Source organism: Lytechinus variegatus, chromosome 19, assembly GCF_018143015.1.
Source record: "Lytechinus variegatus isolate NC3 chromosome 19, Lvar_3.0, whole genome shotgun sequence".
Lineage (NCBI taxonomy): Eukaryota > Metazoa > Echinodermata > Echinoidea > Temnopleuroida > Toxopneustidae > Lytechinus > Lytechinus variegatus.
This window is the reverse complement of record NC_054758.1, coordinates 2421333-2439457: the sequence shown is the minus strand read 5'-3', so window position 1 is coordinate 2439457 and position 18125 is coordinate 2421333. Positions and strand designations below refer to the sequence as shown.

Genomic DNA, 18125 nt, shown 5'->3' with positions numbered 1-18125 from the left:
AATGTAACATTGGTATAATACATAATTATGAGGTGCCATATGAAAAGCACCCTTAATACGAAAAACAAAGTGCAAAAACGCACCCTTTTCCCTAGCTGCGTGTGTGCACCTGTAAATGCCTGTTTGAACCATTACCATGATTACGGCTGGTGCACGTATGCGTCCTTCTCGTATGAGATATACTTATTTTAATATGTATGTTCCCTATGGAGTGAAACTCTGAACACTTAATGGGCGAAAATGTAACAAAAAGACATAAAACTCATTCAGTACGCAAACTTGCACCCGAAATATAGCTTCCAGTGTAGCGTCTGACATATCTGAAGGAGTGAAGGGTGAAAAATTGCACCGTTTCCCCATCAGCAATAGAAGTAATTATAAACAATTTTCATACAAACTGCAGTAGCTTACAATACATAGTTCATTATTAAAGAAGCGTTTTCAAGGTGAACAACCGAATGATAAACATTCATATTACAAAGATATCAGTACTCATCATAGTGACACGTGACGATGAAAATGATGTCATTTATAATCATTACAATAAATGATCAACACAACACAAGCCGTACAAAGAATAATATGGATCGTGAAAAACATCTGATAAGATTTATTAAGCCCCTTAATGATTCCAAGCATACCTCCGGAGCATACCGTCGTTTCTTTTGTGCTTCTCATCTCTCTCTCTCTCCCTCTCTCTCCTCTCTCTCTCTCTCTCTCTCATTTTCCTCTATCCTTCTCTCTCTTCTAATTTCAAGGTACTCTACAATATCTTAAAAGATAGGCCAACCTCACTGTGTACCATATCTTAAATCGCTTGTTCTATTCAACTTAACAACGATAACTGTGACTATTGATAAAACAATCATTTTTAAATTTTAAGATTAATATTGGACATATAGCAGGAAAACAAAGACACATTTAAAATGCATATGTTGAAATACACGATCCGTAAAGTAGGGAGGGGGCACTAAAAAGGGAGAGCGTTGAAACGCAACCTTCAACATGTTCAATAGAGAAGGAATTCAAACGATAATACCGCCATCTTGTGGCGAAAACGCTCACATTTCGTTGCAGCGAGTTCTGAGTACCGAAGCGATGATGTCAGTTGCCATGGTAACATGGCGGCCTGGTTCTAAACATATGAACCCGGAGCGTGTTTATCATTGACGAAAATGGCTGCTAACTGAATTTCATCGCTTGCAACCTGTATTCGAACTATTTAATTAATTAATAAACGTCATAGTTTTTATTATTTTCATTATTTGTTCATGTACTTCCCAACTTGAGTAGGCAGTTTTCTTAGCTAATTTGTAATTTGTCATATGAAAATAATTTACACTGTACATTTCCTTTCTTGTATGTTAACTGTCCAATGTTATTGATGTTTGTTACTTAATTGTTTTGTAAAGCGCTTAGAAACATCACGTATTAAGCGCTATATAAATACAAAGTATTACTATTATTATTATAGACAATCATCAGCTTGGACTCTGTTTAGAACCAGCCGGTTCGTTGTCACGACAGTGACGTCACACTTCGGCACTATGTAGAGGTGTGTGGAACTTGTAAAGTACTCAAGAAGTTTGGGATTCGAGCCCCTATGCGCACCTTTGGTAATGGTGACATCATTGGCCAAGACCATGAAGACGTGCAGATTGACACAACCACATTACACAAACGCGCGCGCACACACAACCAACCCCCAATGCCGTTATATATTTGTCAATTCATTGTTTGAAACTGACAGTTAAGAAAAATTAAGATGCGTTTCAGTCATATAACCTATTACATCGTCATCTAAGATTAATCCTACAAGGATCAACGACTGGTTTTCATTAGCACAAAAGCACCACCAAACTTGAATTAATTTACCCACACAGACGATGGAGAAATTGAGGCTTGCATGGTCCCACTGCGAGGAGAATGTAAAACGGGGAAAAAATCTTGCCATCCGTTGGAAAACCTACGCATCCGTTGTGTGCTAATTGCATACCGTACGCGTCTCTTACGCTGTTTATCCATCGAGCATCCGTCCACTGTGAATTCATTCTTCGCCAATTTGGTCCTTTTCTGGAGCGGATGAAAACGGATGGAGCCAACCCGAAATTTTGCTTGTCCGCTGTATCCTTTGCGTCCTCTGGCCAGTGGGACCGGGCCTTTACATACCCCTTTGACCTGGGGAGCGTTTCATGAAAGGACTTGTCGGACGTTTTATCCGACAGTTACTATAGTAAAAGTGCCTCTCAGCCAATTAGAATCAAGGAAAGATGTCAGATCTGACAACTTGTCAGACGAAACGTTGACGAAACGCCCCCCTGGTAGTACCTGTAAAGTACAAATGTGCTCTTTACAAATCATCGTTATTAACATTGCATACCTGTATACAGAGAAATATACAAACATTAACAGAGAACAACAATGTATATAGATTCATCTTTACAAAAAAAATGTGCTCTTTACAAAACATCGTTATTAACATTTGCATACCTGTATACAGAGAACTGTACAAACATTAACAATGTTAACAGAGAACAACAATGTAGATTCCCTTTACAAAATACACATAAATACAAATGCAAAAATCTCCAAATGTCTACCACACACTACCATTCATTATGTATTTTATAATTGACACACTCTAATGGGGCGTTGCAAGAAACTTGCGATCAATTGCAAGTCTATCTTCGTTAATCATATGCCGTGCAATTAATTCCTAAACTGTTAAAAGTGATCAATCAACTGTAAATTTGCATCAGAATATTTGCGATTGACCGCACATAGTTTCTTGCAACACCCCCTATGTTTCTTGAGACAATTTAATCACGTGAATTTGCATAAATCGAATTTATAAATATTTGTTCATTTGAAAAAAAAAATATTTGTTCATCAGTCATGTTGGTCCAAATAACTATGATTTAGCATACCTTTCTTTCTGTTGCCATAGGTTGTTGAAACGAATCCGTCTTATCTGTTCTCATCGGGCGACTTCACATCTGCCTCTAAGGCAAACTATTTGGAATTCTGCCAGTATGCAGGCATATTCGGGAACAAAGTAATGTCCCGAATATCAATGCAATTACTTTAAAAATCAGTTTGCCAAAGTGGATGGGATATTTGCCGTGTAAACATGGGGACTAGAAGTACACTGTGATCACTTTTGATATGAGGAATATGAATGCGCATGTCATCTTCTACATGTTCTAGTAGCCTCACAGCATGAACAAAAAAATAATCCGGTTCTAAAGAGTGTTTGGTAAATATTTCTGACTGATTTTCCTTGGTTTATATTGACTGAAAGTAGAGGTATCTGGCTGACTATTTCTCTAGTAACATTTGGATAAAACAACAAGTCCAACCCACAGGGTGACACGACAATTGCTCCGGGTTTTATTTCGTCTAAGATACAGGGTAAGGGTTGGGGTTGCAATAGGGTTTTACGTTAGGTTTAGGATAGGGTATAGTGTTAAATCCAAGGTTAAAGTTTGCCATTCCATTTGCAAAAGCAATTGTCGCCAGAACAAATATCATGGAACCTGGCACAGACCCTGATTCAAACTTCGATCAACTGAACAAGTTGGTCTTTACAAAAGAGAAGCACAATCGCGAGAGGGCCTTCTTCAGTACACAAGACATAAGTAGGTTGCGTATTTAGATCCTATGAGCAACCTCGCAATGCTCAAGCTTAAATCAACTTTATACTTTCAACAGAAACTACCAAGGCAAGGTCACATCCAAGCTTGTTGAGTATGCGCATGGAGTTGCTGCGCATCCCTCCTACCGATTCTGTCAAAGACACCTGGCAATGCAGCCTTTGGCCTTAGCTTTTGTTCCAGTCTGATAAGCGCCCTCTGAAATCCTTCTCGGAAAGTCACTTCCGGTTTGATCTTGGTGAGATGACCATGCGCCTGCTTGAGGGTCATTCCCATACCCTGGATCATGTATTGAGTGGTGATAGTAGGAGCGAGGATGAGTCCAGTTACGCAATAGATCAGCACTTTGCGGTTTGATTTACGAGCACCCTCTATGAACCTATTGATTTCATCGAAATAGTGGCCAATGCCATCTCCGACGGATTCATCCAAATGAAGGTTGAGGCGAATGCGGGTGTGCTTCATGGTCGAGGCACATAGACAAGGACAGTCCTTGAGGCGAATAGTCCTCTTCACTTGGTCACCGGATAGGTTACTCAAGTCTACGATGTATTCTATGTTCAGACGACACAGCAGAGGCTCTCGATTAGCTGCTTCAAGGTCACCCATGTAGAGGAAGTCAAGGATCTGCGTCACGTTTTGGTCCTTGTAGAGGGTTTTATCTATTTTGATTTCAGGAATGACTTTGCTCGGGTCCACCTCCTCTCCATCGCACGAAATGTTGTCGTTTTCGGACAGCGACCTGCAACTTGAGGTAGACGAGGTCTTTCGCATTCTGCGCGTAGTGAAGTGGATCATCACGGGGCTAACAATTCCCTTGTCTGACAGCGTGGGGGACGCCCTCTGCGCCTGACCGTAACGGCTGTAAAACTCTGCTTGTGAGGATTGCTGTTCATCGCTAAGAGACACAGAAAGGTGCAGCCTGTTATGCATTACTGGAGACTTTCCTCGGTCTTGCACGTGTAAGAGATTCGGACAAGAAGCGGATCCTAAGGTGGGAGGGTCGTCGTTCCTGATGTTGGTTGTGTCTTGGTGTTCGAGGGCACTGGAATCACCAACACGAAAGCGATGCAATCCGTGTCCTGCTTGTGATCGTCTTCGGAACCGAGGAAAATCAGAGGGTCTATTGTTCATCGTTCATCGTGATCTGATAAAAAGAAAGAAATCGACGGTTAGAATAAAGACATTATGCAGAGGAAGAGACTTTATCAGATGGTGAAGAGGTGGAAGAGGTTGATGATTTAAAAAAAATCTATAATTTGAAAATTTTGTTTTGTTTCTTTATATATGCTTCGTGAATTATTACATGTATTTTAGGACGTATTTTCTCTTTTTACTCGATGCTGTCGGAAACTCTTAGTCGGAAAATGTCACTTACGTTTGGAATATTGTATTCTTTTGGAATGACATTCACGTTCGGTAATCAAATACACACAGCAGATGCAAAATAAATGAACGCAGTAGCTGACACATCTCAACGAAATTATCCTGACTCACATCAGGTGTTGACAATAGTGACGCCCACGAATCACAATGCTTTCAATATTATGAAACAAGATAGAGTGAGAGAGGAGAGAGAGGAGGGGGTGAAGGATACAAAAGTTTATGGGGGTGAAAGCGCAAATGAGATAGATACTAGATAAAGACACACAAAGTGAAGAAACTGAAATTGAAGATAGGAATACGAGGGAAAGAAAGAGAAAGGGAGACATATAGACAGAGAATGGGATGGGTGGGGTCTTAATCGGATTCTCGAGAGGAATTATTGATGTGAATATCATTGATAACATTCTCGAAACGAATGATGTTACGAGTATGATACACTCTTAAAACAAATCAGTCAAGTTGACTAGACCAGTAGTCAGCTGGGTGCAACTGATATGACAATCACTGATAACCACATTTCTGACGTATATTCTAGTCAGAAATAACTATGTTCTAGTAAAATACGACTAAAATAGTCAAATATGACTAGAATAACAGTTGCTCCCAGCTGACCCTATTAACTAGTCATTTTTGACTGATTTGTTTTTAGAGTATAGTAGAATCCGCAAACGTTCCGCTAACATTTTAAAAAGGCCACGTACTATTACCAAATTGCATATATTTTTTAATATGTGAGCTTGTGAGAAAATAATTGCTCATTACATGAAAAATTCCGCGTAACCTTGCCCTTCGTCATATTGTTTGGACTTCTGCGTCCTGGCAGCATCAACTGTTGCGTAGTTTTATTATTTCTTATCTTTCCCCCTTTCATCACCAGCGCAAGCTATTGCATTACAGGGCAAAATATTCAGGTAATAACTGTTTTCATATGAACACAAATATTGAAAATTACTGAATATCTAGGCCATAATGGCATTTAAACGAAGGGTAGACCATAATTAGTCATATCACATGGCACGAGCCATATGGCGGCTTCATGCATATCATACGGTTTCTTATCCAGCACTAACAAGCACCACTAATCGGCTAACAAACATCGAGCCATGATTCGTACTTATAGCTTACAGGTAACCATGGCAACGCTGACGCAGGAATAATGTCTTCAATTCGTTGTTGGGTTACTTGCTACAACTCTCGTATAATACGCATCTAAGACGGGAGCATTATTCTGAATTATTCAACTATTTTCCATCATTGAACCCAACGCGGCGCCATCTTTTATCATCATGATCATGTGACAGTTAAAGAAAGGAAAATAATGATAGGATTTTCCTATATATGGATGAATTTACAAAACCACAGTCACATGATGTTGGCAGTAATCTGGACATCCTCCCAAACGATAGAAGATTGATTTACCTATTATCATCCAAATTGTGGTTTCTAATGAGAAGTGAATCGTAAATGCGTGCAAACTTATGGAAAACAATGAAAGAACAGTACGATAATACACCAGACGGTGGACTGTACTATTTCCAGAAGAAGAAGAACTGTGTATGATAATAAACCAGTTCGTAGTTACTTCATGGACAATTTTGGTCAAAATGACCTTTCATTTCTTTCATTATGATAGGCAGATTTCAAAGCAAGATATTACGTAAGCTTGCCTTACATAGCAGGATGAATAAATTTAATAGACCAGGTGACGAGAATAGCACACCAGTCATGCCAGTGAACACTTTATGAAGGTATTTGGTGCATTCCTATTTTGAAAGGATATCATAGCATGTTGCACAATGTACTTGACAAACTGTGAAATACCAGTCGTTCGTGGACGCATTGTTGTTTTTTGTGGATGTTAATTAAAACCACAATTCAAAAGAATATATGAATTATCAAGACATCAAGGTTGGTGCTTATCTCATTAGATTTTAAACCACCATGTCACTTTAGTACAAATTACCTTCCTCTGATCGTGCGTAGAATCTTTTGATCATGCGCAGAAAGGAACTACGAACTGGCTTAATCAAATAATCACCGTTGGTGACAGGCGAATTATCACTTCCGAGGCAAACTGGATGTATCTATCTTTCCGAAGCATTGTAACCGCTGATTCGGTCATGTGTCCCTAACATACCTCTCTGGGGTTGAGTGCGCAATGTCGATGAAAAAAACGCACTGGCTGGGATTCGAACCCCCAACTCTCCGATGGACGGTACCAAACAGAACCATATTCTCACGATATTTCGGTATAATTTCCAAAATTCGACTATTACTGATTTCTTTAAGAATACGTTTGACAGGGTAGCATCAGTTACGTAACGTCGGTAACCGTTGCCAACATGTCTTCAATACTTTGCCACTACACAAAAAAACTGCCGTTTTATTCATTTTTATTCAAACCGCCTACTTGTAGCTATTACAAAAAAAAGTTAAAACGGTTATTTTGGACTTGCCGTACGGCTGCCGTATATCAAAATAATGTGACTGAAGTATTACTGTTTAACATTTTGCACATCTCTCCGCAAGAACCTAGGTGTATTTTTACATGATCCACATAATCCTTACGAGTTGGAGACATATTTCTCTAATTCACCATCGCCATTTCCATGTAATCTTGCGTCAGTAACTAACAGACCAGTTTCCGCTTGCCGTCCCATATGAAATGCAATATGGGATTTGATTGAAAATGCTGGTTTCCTAGTTATTGATATACCTCTTCTCTATACATATCGATGAAGTATTTTTTTTACATAAATACGATCTTAACAATGCCACTAACGTACCATGGAATCACCTATTGTCTTTGTATCAGACTTTGTGTTGGCTTATACTATTCACTCGGGTCGCGTGCGCGTTCGTAATCACTCGGGTCGTGGATGTCAGATGCGATTTTTTTTACGTTGTCTTTAATGGGGAAAAATTTGCCGCCAACTGCAGAACCATGAACGTGGATATGGAACTTTTATTGCAACATAAAATACACCTACATTCAAAATAAGTCCAGGCGGACTACAGTTAGGGGCCAATTTTTTTCCATTAAGTTTGATTCCTGAAAAAAATCGCAGAACTTGAATTTCAACCCTTTGAGATTTAGAAATAAATATGTATAATATAACGTTTTCGTCGTTCTGGAAAGTAAATTTGTAGGGCATTTTAGCAATCTCTTCACAGACACTTTCTATTAGGCAGAGAATATGTCGTCAAAAGCCATTCATAACAAAGCAATCGGTGAAACATAACAGCAGTATCGTCCTAGACTCTGCCACTAACGACATATTTGCAATTGTTGTCCGGTCCGAATCTTAAGACGATGTGGTGTCCCGATCCACCAACTGTTGACAATGGCCTATAATCTGTCCATTGTGATTTGACGGGCATTTTCAATAGATTCTCAACGTTGCAGAAAGCGGACATGCGTAGTTGATGCTAAAACACGCTATTGTTTCATCATGAAGGTGTTTATAGCAGAATAGCCGCAGCGGATATTAAAAGAGTGTAGACTTATATCGTACCAGTCGTACCGCAGACCCAGAATAAAACAGCCGTCACCGTGACCTATCTCTGCTTTTCTGATACCTTGGTCACATTTGCTCTACGGCGGCCGTACGGCGAGTCGGAAACAGCGGTTTTAACATTTCGTCGCACGCATCACGGACCGTCCTCTCTGTGCACTTCAATCATGTCAATGCGAAAGTTAGTTTTGCAGAAAACGCATTTAAAGAAAAGTTTTTTTTCAAAACCAGCAATAAGTGCACCTACAAGGAGAGTAAATTATTTACCGGCGTCTTCGTTTGAAAGTTCAGGTTCCAAAGTTCCATCCCGTATATTTATATTTTCTTGAAGTGAACTATTTACGCTACAGTGGGCATCGTAACAGAGCGGACGGTTCGTGGTGAAATCGCGAGGCGCGATAGCGCACTGTATCTATTCCAGGGAGGACGGTTCGTGGTGCGTACGACGATTTGTTGTACCATCTACTTATAGGTGGTTTGAACAAAAATGAATAAAACGGTTGTTTTCGACTCCCCGTACGGCCGCCGTAGGTCATATGTGACCGAGGTATACCCCTCTTACAATTCTTCGAGGGATGCTTAAGCCTTGGGGATACCTTGGAACCTCTTCCTGATCAATGCTCATCCCCGATGAGACGTACTGAAGGTCTCATTGCAGGGCCTGTATTTTGTGGGCTCTTTGATTCCATCAATTACACAGCCCTAATAAAACCATATCATCGTCATGAATGAAACTGGGATCAGGACAACTAACCCCGGAAAATTACCCCCGGAAAACTACCGCCGGACAATTACCCCCCGACCCCCGGACAATTACCCCGTGAGGACAATTACCTCCCGAGGACATTTACCCCCCGGACAACTACCCCCCGGACAATAACCCCCCGGACAACTACCCCCCAGACAATTACCCCCGGACAACTACCCCCGGACAATTAACCCCCGGACAACTACCCCCGGACAATTACCCCCCTGACAATTACTGCCGAGGTCAATTACCATCTGGAACAACTATATACCCCCCGGACAATAACCCCCCCAGACAATTACCCCCGGACAATTAACCCCCCCCCCGGACAACTACCTCCCCGGACAATTACCCCCTGACAATTACTGCCGAGGTCAATTACCATCTGGAACAATTACCCCCCCCCCCGGACAATAACCCCTAGACATAAGGAGCGCACAGAGTCATACGTCAGTCGGTCAGTGAGCTCCATCCATAGGCAGATCCAGGAGGGGGGGCGAGGGGCCCGCCCCCTCCTATTGGCAGAGCAAAGAATGGGGAAAAAAGAAAAAGAAGGGGAAAGAAACGAGGAAAAAGAAGAGGTAAAATAAGAGGAGGGAGACGAGTGGAAAAAAGGTCAGGGAAAGACTTGGAAAATGATTTAAAAATATATTTCATGTCACTATATTAAATTTTTCGCATAGCCTGTTCGATGAGATACATATCTTGCTAAATAGGCTGATATGTAGCTTAAAATATCAAGTTTTTAAGTCGATATACAAAGCATATTTCACCTCGGACATTATTCATTACTTTGTTTGATTTACAAACTGATTTTGTAAGTGCTCTGTTTAATGTCCATTTTATGGTGTGAATATAACTTGCAGCTTGCGCTATTCGCTCGCATTATTTGATTTGCCAAATTATATAACAAACTACTAACCCCCCCCCCCTTTTTATGACAATTTACCAAAACTTTCGTCTCACGATTTGCGCTCGCAGTTGTCCGGGGGTAATTGTCCGGGGGTAATTGTCCGGGGGTAGTTGTCCGGGGGTAATTGTCCGGGGGGTAGTTGTCCGGGGTAATTGTCCGGGAGGTTATTGTCCTCGGGGGTAATTGTCCTCGGGGGTACTTGTCCGGGGGATAGTTGTCCGGGGGGGGGGGTAATTGTCCGGGGTAATTGTCCTAGAACCAATGAAACGTGTTCAGTAACGTAAGAAACCTTATAAGTAATAAATGAAACGAAAAGAGATACAAAGGCATTGAGGATGATTTATGATGTATAATTAGGAGACATCGCGTGCCTAAGTCTTGCTTACGAGATCAACTGGAAATCTGCGCCAGTCACATTACGGAATCACCATTCATCCAGATATGTACCGTAATTATTATGTACATGTAACTATACCGTTTTCTCGTATGCATATAATTCTCTAGTATTTACAAATTTAAAGCTAATGCATATATTGTGAAGGAGATGTTAATTATAATATGGGGTATGATCCATGCTGTTATCTGGGCCCCCTACACGATTAAATTTAAATTGAATTCAAATGAATTCATTCATTTCAATTGAACTGATCTTGTATTTATTTGTATCATGTTTGAGAATAAAAAAATAAATTGAATTGATGGTTTTGGGATGTAAAGCAAATAGAATTGTAAAAGAATGCCACTGATTGAGACATCATGCTCATGGAAAGTATTTTGGACAAAACGCGCATGCAACAATAATGCTGACTGGTCATGGAAGCATTATTTGGGGCCTGTCGCAGAAAGAGTTGCGTTTAAACGCAAGTCAAAAAATCAATCGCAAGTCCCAAAAGCGCGCTGTTGATTGGTTGAATATCAAGTTACGCGTGATTTTTTAGAGTTGCGATTGATTGCAACTCTTTCTGCAACGGGCCCCTGATATCTGAAATTCTAAAGGGGAATTATGGTCTTGGATGTGAAAGACCATGGCCGGAGGACAATACGCGTACAAATTTTCGAAAAAAAAAACTTAAATGCGAGGGAGTGAATCGACCGAGCTTGCCATGGGGCACTTTTGCATTTTCTTAAGCATGTTTAGTGAAATTGAAGGATTTTGTACACAACTTTTTTTTTTCAAAATTTCTTGGGGCGGGGCAACTACACCTGCCCCCGCTACGTACAGCCATGTAAAAGACAGTTAATTGCATTACGCTAATTTGGTGATTACGATTTCAGTTTTGGTATAGTGTCTTTTGAAACTGATAAAGGGGATTTAAAAAAACTCTAATAGTATTTTGTCGCAATTACCGTAGATCGTTTCAGCGTTTCTTTTCATGCTTTACTCCCTTAAGAAAATGAGAAAACCCTACTTAAAAATACCCCCAAATATTTTCCCTTTTCTTCTCACACCTTTTCTTCTTCTCCAATTTATTATTCTATTATCTCTTTTTTGCATTCTCCTTTGATTTTAGCTATCTATTTCATTTAATCGCGATTTATGAATGATTCATCATATCATTACTTATTTATTTAAGTATGTTTGAGTTCACGTTAAAACATGAAAATGAATTTCCCATTGCTACCGTTGACCTTTCTCTCCCTATCTCTCCCCCTCTCTCTCTTTCTCTGTCTATCCACCCCCCCCCCCTCTCTCTCTCTCTGACGTACTTCTGTTTGCCTTAGGCTTTAGGTTTGATATTAAATATAATAATTACCCGTCTTCTGCTCTGCGAATGCTAATCATACATTTCAATAATCCTTTAATAAGCAGTGACAGCAGAGATGTATCATATTTTCTTCTTCTATTCATGCCACAGTCACACTTCAAAAAACCGGCTCTAGACCGATCAAAGATATAGTGTTATTTTGAATGCCTTATTATCAGTCGGTATCGTTGGTGTGACTGCGGTTATACCTTAGTCTGCACGCACAGACCCTTTGTTATCGCAATTCGCATAGTGCATAATGCAGAGTCTGAAGTACCGAGACTACATTCGCTATGTACTATACTGTGTGGCTGGCTCTCATTTGACATAGACACATCCATTGGCATCTAGTCTTTACTCTAGACAAGGTATATTTGATTAAAGTGTGTCTTAATTAAATATGAGTCTGTACTTTCAGACTAGTATTACCTCATGAATGAGTTTCTTCGGTTTCGTGGTGCCAGTGTATATAATCAGGAACCGATTATGATGATCCGATGAAAGCTATTACGTTATTTCCAATGACGGACCATCGACCGGTTCGGAGTCGATTTCGGTTACACAGTCGCACCAACGGAACCGACTCCGAACCGAGGAAAAAATATCACGTCATTACCAATGACGGACCTTCGGTCGTTTTGGAGTCGACTTCGGTTACAGCCACAAAGGAAACCGACTCCGAACCGATGACAGACATTACGTCATTACCAATGATGGACCATCGGTCGGTTTGGAGTCGATTTCGGTTACAGTCACACGAATAGAACCGACTCCGAACCGATGAAAGATATTACATCATTACCAATGACGGACCATCTGTCGGTTTGGTTGTCTTGATGTTATTCCTTTGTTTTAGAGGAACTGGGGCGAATGCGAATATGTAGTTTGGAGTAAACGATATCATTAAGCCAAAGGCCCTGTCCCACTGCACTTACGGATGCAGAGAGGATGCAAATCGGAAAATAATCTTGCCATCCGTTAGAAAAAGTTATGTATCCGTTGTGTTGTATACTCTTTGCATACGTGTTTCATACGCTCTATGTCCATTGAGCATCCGTCCACTGTGATTTCATTGTTCGCCTATTTTGTTCATTGTCTGGAGCGGATGAAAACGGCTTGAGCCACTCCGAACTTTTGCTTACCTGCTGTATCCGTTATGAATACGTTTTGTGTCCGTCGGCCAGTGGGACCGGCCTTGAGGCTCGGTCCCATCGGCCGATGGATACAAAACTATATTATAAGGTACGAACGGACGGGCAAACTTTTGGGGTGGCTCCATTCGTTTTCACCCGCTCCAGAAATTGACCAAATTGGCGAAAATCACAGAGAAGAGATGCTCGATGGGTAGAGAGTATGAATACGTGTTGAGAACACAGTGGATGCGCAGCGTTTTCCAACGGATGGCAACATATTTTTTTAAACGTCTTTGCATCCTCTTTGCATCCGTAAGTACACTGGGACCGGATCTTAATCAATGATTCTCAGCCCTTTATTGTTGATGGGGCGCATTCAAAACAATGAATTTCATTAGATGAGACGGTAGACGTGAAATATGACACATGGTTGGTGCCATGCAAAGGGGGCGGGGAAAAAAGCAGAAGAGAAAAGGAGAGGAAAGAAAACAGAAGGGGAAAAGAGTGTAAAAAAAGGGTTCTTGGTTGTCTGTGGAGGTTCCTTCGTCTTCTACATTAATGTCGAACTAATGTTGCTTGTCCCAGATCGATCAAAGACCTTGTGCTATTTCGAATGGCGTCACATTGATCGATTGTGACTGGGTTTCGTTGATTTGACTGGAACCTTAATATATTCATGAGTCTCTGTCATCCAGTAGGCATTCAATCAAGTTTCGTAATATTCGATTAGCCATGATTAATCATCGACACGAATTCAAGCATTCGATGTAAAGTTTCTTTCCTTTTTTAGTCAAATTTTCACGCCAGCATCCTCTATACCTTTCTCTCCCACTCTCTCACTCCTTATCCTATTTCTTTCTCTATTAAAGTCGTAATTTGTTTCGTTTCTTTTATCCTGTTTATGCACGCTTTCGAATCGATCTAATAAGATTTGACTAACTAGCTGTTATGGTGATGAGGACGGATACACTCGTCTAACCAACCTATTGAAGTCAATATTCATAGACAAAAATAAAGAGAAGAAAAGAAAAGGAAGACCGATAAAAAAGACAGCGAAGTGGTAAAAGAAGACGGAGGGAGGAGGAGAAGAAAGAGAAGAAAGGTTGTTGAGATATGACAAACAGTGACAAAACACCATTAATGTATATTAATGGCAAAATAAAAAAAGATATATTATGCCAGTCTTATACATACTATACATCTGGGGCGGATCCAGGATTTTCAAAAGGGGGGTGGCAAATTTTACCTGAGGAAAATTTGACAAGCAAAATAAAAAAAGTCCTCGCTTTCAAAGGGGGGGGGGCACACGTGTGTTAAAAAGGCATATTTACATTACAAATTTTGATCATTCCTCTAAAAGGGTGGGGGCATGGGGCCGGATGTGCCAACCGCCCCCCCCCCCGGACCCACCAATGATTCACTGACTCATTATGATAAAAAGGATAAATATTTAGGCCTTTGTCAAATTATGCTTCTCATAAATATTTCCTCATTACCAATTTAATCAAACAATCCATTTATGTTGATTTTAGTCGCAAACACAACTGGCATTTATTGGAAACATGTTTTAAAAATAATGATTCACATAATTAGAAATCAACGGAAATGAAAGTTTTTTTACAGAATGACATCCCACTCGAGTACTTGGAAGTCGCCAGGAAATCAACTTCGATCTAAAAGGAGTAACGATTTATTTTGTTCGCCCCCACCCTTTCAGTCTCTCCCTCTCTCCCTTTCCCCAGTCCCTCTGTCGTTTTTTATGTTCCGCCTCCCTCCCCTCTCTCTCTTCTTTTACAAATTTCCTTCACAATGTAATATATTGAAACCCCCCCACACACCCCACACACCATCACACACACATTTTTTATGCGACATTGACCCAATGCAATAATAATATTTTTTAAGAGCAGAACCTTTTAAATGTATTTCGTCTTTTATCATGTTTATCATCGAACAACCTTACAAAACGACAGTCTCTGGTACTTTCAACAGATTCTATATCATGCATTGTACCGTAGGTGTTCTCCCTCTTGTAAATTGATGTCGGGATGACGAGAGGAAGACGGTCGCAATGGCAACGGTCATAGCTAATGCCGCATCCACCGCGGGGTGGTAGCATGGCTGGTGAATGAGAGAAGAGATGGAGAAAAGAGCTATTCATACTCACAGCTTCTATGTATCACAGAAAAGACCCATCTTTGGAACTGGAAATCGTGTTCTACATGCGTGTCATTCAAGGCAGGATGTACAAATGGCGCCAGTCTCGGAGAAAAAAAAAAGAGTTATACTACAAGAAGCGACCTGAAAGTAGCTAAGTCGACAGATTTCTAACTCGCAATGTGAAAATACAAGCATGGATGAATAGCTACAGGTGAAGAGCAAGCGTGATGCTGCAAGCATTATACAGCTAAAAATACATTGGCGATCCCGGTGCGTGTTCTGTTTGCGTGCGTGTGTGTGTGTTTGTGTAAGTGAGTGAGTGATCGAGAGGGTGTGCGTGCATAGGGAGGGTGCGTGCGTGTGTGTATATTGCAATATCACTTATTTATCCTTTCGCAATATGGGCAGTGTATAATATCATAGCTTTATTTGCCCAATGGGAATGATAATGAACTCGGGTTCGCGGGGATTCTGCCTTGCTATCTCTCGCGGAACATTTTCGGATTTGATTTGGCGTGAGTATACCGTCTGCAAAGCAAGGTAGCTGGATAAACAATAAATCAGCGTCGAGATTATTGATTTGTGGGATTAAATGTACTAGAGTTTTCAAATGGTGACATAAAGACCTATCTGTTTCATGCGTGTATTGAAATAATACCGGAAATGAATTAAAAATAGTTAGATATAAAATCTTATAGAAAGTAAGAAACGGGATTTTTTTTCATTTTGCTGCATGTCCATTCCCGCAAAATCGTCGTGCATTTAATATATCTTGACAATCATGCTAGTATCCATAATTTAAAAAAGTGCATACACTACTTAAAATGATTGATCCGACGAATCAAGGAGTTGGTGAGCATACACCCGTTCGCGACGAAAACAGGCAAATGAAACCCATTTTTTCCACTAATTTCCCAGACTTTTTTTATATTAGCCATATATTTTATATTGTATATATGTTGGACACATACATATTCATCATACTGTATAGTCAGCTGATAAATTACTTTTCTGCGTTCGCTTTACAATTTAAATTAGAATAAATTACATATAAGAACATAGAGCAACTTAAATTTGCAATAGTATAAACATGCTAAAATTTAAGGCAGCATCTAATTTCATCACTATATTCTGCCAGTAACAACTTAAAGAAATAAAGAACTGCTTGAATTACAAGATTAGCAATACTTGATTAGATGCGTTTCATTTTTTTTTTGGGGGGGGTGGTGCGTTTAATTTCACCAGATGAGCTTGACTGTATTAACACATTTGAATTTTATATACTTTGGGAACTATTACTCTTTATTCATGCTATTGTTGTTTTGTATGCGGTTTAGATGTCTTGGTACCCCCCCCCCAAAAAAAAAAAGATAAATAAAGATAATAAATAAATAAAAAGTAAATAAATAATGATAATGAAATAAGCAAATAGATAAATGAATAAATAAAGAGAAGATTGAATAAATAAATAAATGGGTAAACGTAATTGATAAAGACGTCACGGAAGAAGGGGAAAAATGGAATGGGAATGTATGGGGAGTGAATCAAACTTGAAATTCATTTAAAACAGGTCAAAGTTTTCGCTCGCTTACTTTATCCATCGAACCTTTAATTTAAAGCAATATCCCCCTCCCCTAGCCCCTCAATTTATAAAGCCAAATACGTTACTGATTTGGATGTGAGTTAGTCGCCTGACATTTGCTCTGGTGACATTTGCTCCCCTGTTAATTCCAGACACTAAGGAAATGACCAACTTCAATCATTTATTTAACACTTTATACCCTATCCTAACCGTAAAACCTAAAAAAATGTAGCAACTCTAACCCTATTTATTTATTATTATTATTTATCTTTTTTTGGGGGGGGGTACCAAGACATCGAAACCGCATACAAAACAACAATAGCATGAATAAAGAGTAATAGTTCCCAAAGTATATTTAGAAAATTCAAATGTGTTAATACAGTCAAGCTCATCTGGTGAAATTAAACGCACCACCCCCCCCCCCAAAAAAAAAAATGAAACGCATCTACTCAAGTATTGCTAATTTCGTAATTCAAGCACTGAGTTCTTTATTTCTTTAAGTTGTTACTGGCAGAAAATAGTGATGAAATTAGACGCTGCCTTAAATTTTAGCATGTTTATACTATTATATTATTGCAAATTTAAGTTGCTCTTTGTTCTTATATGTAATGTATTCTAATTTAAATTGTAAAGCGAACGCAGAAAAGTAATTTATCAGCTGACTATACAGTATGATGAATATGTATGTGTCCAACATATATACAATATAAAATATATGGCTAATATCAACAAAAGTCTGGGAAATTAGTGGAAAAAATGGGTTTCATTTGCCTGTTTTCGTCGAACGGGTGTATGCTCAGCAATCCTGAAGCAAATTGCCGGATCAAATATTGTGTCACCGTTTGAGTGTTGGAGGGGGTGGATGAGCATATTGTTCCTTTCTCTCTTTTACTTCGTTTCTTTTTCGCGTTAATTATGTAGCTTTTTGTTCTTAATTTTGACGAAACACTGAATCCATGATCTGTCACAGGGCATGCAAGATGTCATCAAAGTACGTCACAAGGCCGTAACTCATTACGTAATATTCGCGCGTTCCTGTATATGGTTTCAGTTCCCAGTGGATTTAAAAGGAAAACCTTTATTACATGTAGCCGTGAATTATACAATCATAATCATGATTGACTATTTTTTCTATTTTCTTTAAAAACACAAAAATGGAAGAACGGTATGATGGAATATATAAATTCATAGAAAACAAAAATATAAATATGTCAACTTGACAAAACCATTAACAACTTTCGGATCAATTTCTCAAATTGATATTTTGTCTAATCCCTGAAAAAACATGAA

The 18125-nt window shown here is 39.5% G+C and overlaps 1 protein-coding gene across 1 annotated transcript; it reads right to left on the bottom strand.

Moving 5' to 3' along the window:
- Window positions 1–3420: 3420 nt before the first annotated feature.
- On the bottom strand, window positions 3421–15492 carry LOC121405652 (dual specificity protein phosphatase Mpk3-like). The gene is made up of 2 exons (XM_041596546.1): window positions 15261–15492; window positions 3421–4800 (listed from the first exon to the last, which is right to left on the bottom strand). The coding sequence occupies exon 2, from the start codon at window positions 4785–4787 to the stop codon at window positions 3729–3731; it is 1059 nt and encodes a 352-aa protein (XP_041452480.1). The 5' UTR covers window positions 4788–4800; window positions 15261–15492; the 3' UTR covers window positions 3421–3728.
- Window positions 15493–18125: the final 2633 nt, after the last annotated feature.